Source organism: Nicotiana attenuata, chromosome 10 (genome assembly GCF_001879085.1).
Source record: "Nicotiana attenuata strain UT chromosome 10, NIATTr2, whole genome shotgun sequence".
Taxonomy (NCBI): domain Eukaryota; kingdom Viridiplantae; phylum Streptophyta; class Magnoliopsida; order Solanales; family Solanaceae; genus Nicotiana; species Nicotiana attenuata.
In genome coordinates, this window is record NC_031998.1 from 24,144,131 (window position 1) to 24,149,740 (window position 5,610).

The window sequence follows — 5,610 nt, forward strand, 5'->3', positions numbered from 1 at the left end:
GTACCTGATACGCTTCAGATCAGAGAAGCGCCAGATGCCTCGCTTCGCATCGCTTCTCGCTTTAAGCGAGGAAGCGGTTGCTTTTAACAACATTGTTTCCAACAATTACAGAATATGGAGGATGGAATTGTGCATTCTGTCATCGTCATGCATAACCTGGGATTAACAAGAAACCTATACTGAACTGAAGCATGGTTCACGATGCTGCAGAACAGTTATGTTTGTTTCCTTTTCCTACTTTAAGAATTACAAGCTGGTGTTCACAATAGGTTACTATGATTATTTCAATAATAAATATGGGAACCGGACAGAATATGCACCTGAGGCATGGGGATGCTGCAGAACAGTTATTGTTGTTTCCTTTTCCTACTTTAAGAATTACAAGCTGGTGTTCACAATATAATACAATGATTATTTCAACAATAAATATGGGAACTGGACAGAATATGCACCTGAGGCATGGGGAACTCCTAATGTTACTACTTCACTTGCTGAATCCTCATATGAGCTATCATAGTTCACTATATTTTTGTTCTTTTTTCATAAGATATTCCTTCAGCAATGAAGGTAAATTTCGGCGCATGATAGTTATCTATAGCAACAGCTAATGCCGGGGGGTGGGGGGTCGAGGTGGGGGGCTTTGCACAAACGTCATTCTGTACCCCTCTGCCAGCCACCACTAAGGCTCATATTAGGCTCAAAAGAGACTCATTGTTTCAATGTGTTGCTGTGGTGGAATCAAACAAGAAAAGTTACATTTATTTTCAGATAGTGGCCCAATTTGCAAGATTTGGAATTATTTCTGTAACACTGCAGGGTCAACATTGCCATAGTTCCCTCCCTCAGACATGTTCTATCCAATTGCCGGTTAACAAGGCCAAAGAATAAAATACTTTAGATGAATGTTACAGGTCATTCCATCTATAGTTTGTGGGGATGCGAGAAGCTAGGTGAAAATTCAAATACGATAAGAAAACTCGACGAAAAGAATGGATCAAACCTAAGGTAAGTCTCCAAAAAATAGATAATCCTTTAGGGTCCCTACTTACATGTACCTTTTTCAAAAAATTGGACAAACTAACTTATTCAAATGAGCAGAAGATATTAACCAAAAGTTTTAGTAGAAATGGTCAGATGGGAGAAACCCCCGAGATTAAAGCTACAAAGTTTATGGAAGCTGCCGAGAAATGGGGAAGAATATACAAAGGGTGGAGTAATAAGAAACACCACAGGTATCCTGATCATGGTTTATTCTGCCCATCCACAGAGGTAGGCATAAAAGCAGAAGTGCAAGCAATGCTTTTTGGGCCAAATTAGTGCAAAGAAAGACCAAAGATATAACTGCTGAGAGGTATCAGTAAATAAGGGGACCACTGAAAACAGATCAATGCATATCAACTGAGATATTCAACTCTTATTTCATCTGTTATTTCCAATCCATACAATAGTGTTCTCTCATTATATTATCCTGCACTTCCATAGGAACCCACATCCTTAATCTTAAGGGAGGTGCAAGTTTAAACCATCATCAGAATTCCCTCAAAGAAATGAACTCTAACAAGACAACTGAGAGCCCTTGCCCAACAATTCTTTTGGTTCCTTAAAATTTGTTAGTCCAATATCTTCTTTAGTTGCATGTGCACCACCTGATAATAAAAAACAAATATGTATATACTTTAAAACTTGCTCCAATACTCCAGGTAATAGTACAATACAAATTCTGAAACATAATTTCTACTTACTCACGTTCACTTCTCTATTCAAAACTAGAGGACAAATTCTCGATCCACATATAATACAATATGGTTCCTTAGAAGGGACATATTAAATAACCAATCAAGTAATTTCTAGTGATACCAAAAGTGACACATTAAAAATACATGAGCAATAAAATATATGTGCACATCAAAGAAATCGATAAGCAAGAAAATATTCAGTATTGAACTTGGCGAAATAGACAACATCAAATTAAAACTAAAGCAACGGTCTTTAATGTGTTTCTAGCTATTAATAAAAAAATGGCTAAGCTATTTTCTATTTGAATTAGAAAAAAAAACTCATGATGTGTCTTCAAAATCAAACTCTTCATCTGATTCAATTTCAAGTTGTTGTGCTAGAAATTCTTCTGGAGGTACGTCAAGAATGGTTGCTGGAACATCACTCCTTACTAAGGCAACTTCACCAATATCCTCTGGTATAGATGGGCCAGCCAAATATTCAGATGGCTCATTTTCATAACACTGTGGGGCATTAGATTCAAGTTCATCACTTATGCTAAACAAGTCTCTCGGGACAGTCTTCATGACATAATATCTATCTTGATCATATGGATCTTGCACATAGAAGCATTGGTGTACTTGAGATGCTAGGACAAAAGGCTCGTTCTGATAATATTTCTTGTTGAAGTAGACATAAGTAAGGCCATAAATATCTTCTTCAACCTCATACCAGTCGCACTTAAATAAGACAACCCTAAAATGTCCATAATAGTCTAACTCAACTATATCAACTATTCTACCATAATAAGTCAAATTTGCGTCAACTGGATTTTTATCTTTTGAGCTTGCAAAACTTGTAGTTTGGGCGACTAATGTAACACCACTATTTTGTGTTTTACGTCTTGCATAACGCTGCCTCGCATGGAATCTATATCCATTAATGAGATACCCAAAATATCTTTTAGCAATTAAATTTGGTCCGAAGGATAATTGCTTTATAAGATCGGGCACATCCTCTTTCAAAGAACGAGTTTCAAACCATTGAGAGAAGTTTTGACTATACTTCTTGGCCTTGCTCCATTTAGATCCTCGTCTCTGATTACTAACCTCAACCTCATATTCTCTACACAATAAGTATTTTTATTTGTTAGTAAAATGATAAATAAAGTAATTTAATAACAATCCACATAAATAAATGCTATAAGTGATTATATTACCTTATATATTCTCGAACTTCATCACAATTGTTCAATAAGTCTATATGTGCCTGATTTAGTGACATGTCATCTAAAACAATTGGATCACTCTTTTTTGCTCCTAAAGGACAACCTGTATTAGGGGAAAAACTAGAAGATTGTGCATTAATTGAATCATATTCATCATTGTTTCGGGGTCGTCGATTAAATCGCGTCTTTACACCTCCATGTAAGTACCTAGAGCATAAAGTCAAACACTCTTCAACCAAATATGCCTCAGCAATAGATCCTTCTGGATAATTTCTGTTGCGAACATATGATTTTAACGTGCACATATACCTTTCAGGAGGATACATCCATCAATTTTGAACTGGACCTCCCAGCCTTACCTCATTAGCCAAATGAATAGGCAAATGAATCATTATATCAAAAAAAGTTGGAGGAAAAATTCTTTCCAATTGATTCGTTGTTTCTCTAATCTCTATTTCCAAGCAATCTAGCTCTTCCATTGTGATAACTTTTTGACATAAACGGCGAAAGAAAGAACTTAGACGAATCAAAGGGATAGCAACATGATCAGGAAGTATGCTTTTAACTGGTATTGGCAACAAGTAATGTAACATGAAGTGGGCATCATGGGTTTTATAACCGGATAATTTTCTTTCATCTAGCTGCACACACCTGGATATGTTGGAAGCACTACCATCAGGTAGCTTTGCTGTCTTTAAAACACCACAGAAAACTGATTTCTCACCATTGGTCATTGAGAAGCATGCTTTTGCAAACTTTGTTCTCTTGCCATCCTTTGTATCCTTTGGTTGAAGGTTCTTCCTAATGCCCATCTCTTTCAGATCATAACGAGCATTTGCATGATCCTTTGTCTTGCCAGGAATGTCCAAAATAGTTCCAATTACATTATCCACTATATTTTTATCTATATGCATTACGTCAAGGTTATGACGTAACGAGTTGTGCTGCCAATAAGGTAATTCAAAAAAAATTGACCTTTTTTTCCAAGGGCCATCATTTGTTCTCTTTCGCTTCTTCCCAAACACATTGTTAAAATTCTGTAAGCTATTAAGCACATCAGTTCCCTTTAACAAAGGCGGAGGAGGCCTAAATTCTGTTTTTCCATTGAAAGACCTTTTATTAGATCTCCAAGGATGATCCATAGGCAGAAAAACACGATGATCCATATAACACATTTTTCGACTATGTTTAAGATAACGAGAATTAGTGCCATAATTACAACAAGGGCAAGCCAACTTTCCCTTTGTACTCCAACCGGATAACATAGCATATGCAGGAAAGTCACTGATTGTCCATAAAAGAGCTGCTCGCATTTGAAAGGTTTGATCTCTTGAAGCATCATATGTTTCTACCCCGGACTCCCACAAAACATTTAACTCTTCTATTAATGGTTGTAAATAAACGTCAATGTCATTTCCAGGTGATCGTGGCCCAGGTATAAGCAAAGAAAGCATACAGTACTCTGGCTTCATGCACATCCAAGGAGGTAAATTATACACCATTAAAATAACTGGCCATGTGCTATGAGATATGCTCATGGTCCGAAATGGATTGAACCCATCACTTGCTAAGCCAAGTCTCAAATTGCGAGAATCCCTTGCAAATTCTGAATGCAAGCTATCAAAGTCTTTCCATGCTTGCCCATCAGCAGGATGCCTTAACTTTCCATCTTTAGAACGCTCCTCGTCATGCCACCTCAATGTATCTGCTGTCTTTGAGCACATAAATAGCCTTTTAAGTCTAGGAATTAATGGAAAGTGTCTCAAAATTTTTGCTGGAACACGATAACCTTTTTTGGAAGCCTCAAGATCGCTATCTACTTCAGGATATTTAATATATCGAGATGATCCACAAACATGACAATATTCATCATCCTTATGGTCATTCCTAAATAGCATGCAATCATTGGGACATGCATCAATTTTTTCATAATCAAGACCGAGATCCTTTACCATAGATTTGGCTGTATTGTAGGATATAAGAATGTTCAAGTCAGGCATCGCCTCTTTTAATAGCTTTAAAAGAGAAGTGAAAGACGCATTGCTCCATCCATGTAGACACTTCAACAAATACAGACAGATTGTAAAAGATAATCTAGAGAATCCTTTACAACCAGGATATAGTTCTTGGCTTGCCTCGTCAACTAAGTTATAGAATTTATTGGCATCTTCATTTGGGCCTTCATACACTCCTCCAGCATGTGAAACATTTCTAAATTGATCATTCAACAACCCATCAATATCATCGTACGAGTAAATATTATCATCCATGTCACAATTAGCATTCATCGAAATTTCCCATTCCCCATGATTAATCCATCTTGTATAACCTTGAACAAACCCATAACATATTAGATGGTCATACACTACATTCCTTCGACTCCAACAAATATTACAACACTTTGCACATGGGCATTGAATTTCTTCGCCTTGAGGATCTCCATAAGAGTAAGCAAAATCTAAGAAAGATTGAACACCCTCGATATACTCTTTGCTATACCTTGGTAAATCCATCCATTCCTTGGATGGAACATTTGAATTCCTAATAATAAAATTTATTAGATCTTCAAATATATAATCATTTAAGCATTAATTATATGGTAAAACTAAATCCTAAATGTCAAGAATAAATCTGTAAAATCATGTGTTGTAAAATGATAGGACTTT

General features: G+C 36.4%; 1 protein-coding gene across 1 annotated transcript; it reads right to left on the reverse strand.

Annotated features, from left to right (window-relative positions):
• LOC109233652 lies at positions 3,274-5,232 on the reverse strand. Its single transcript, XM_019399527.1, has one exon. It carries the CDS (start codon positions 5,230-5,232, stop codon positions 3,274-3,276), a length of 1,959 nt encoding a protein of 652 aa, XP_019255072.1.

Excerpts from the sequence above, each read along its gene's own strand:
- LOC109233652 (XM_019399527.1), bottom strand. The coding sequence starts at position 5,232 with ATGAATGCTAATTGTGACATGGATGATAATATTTACTCGTACGATGAT.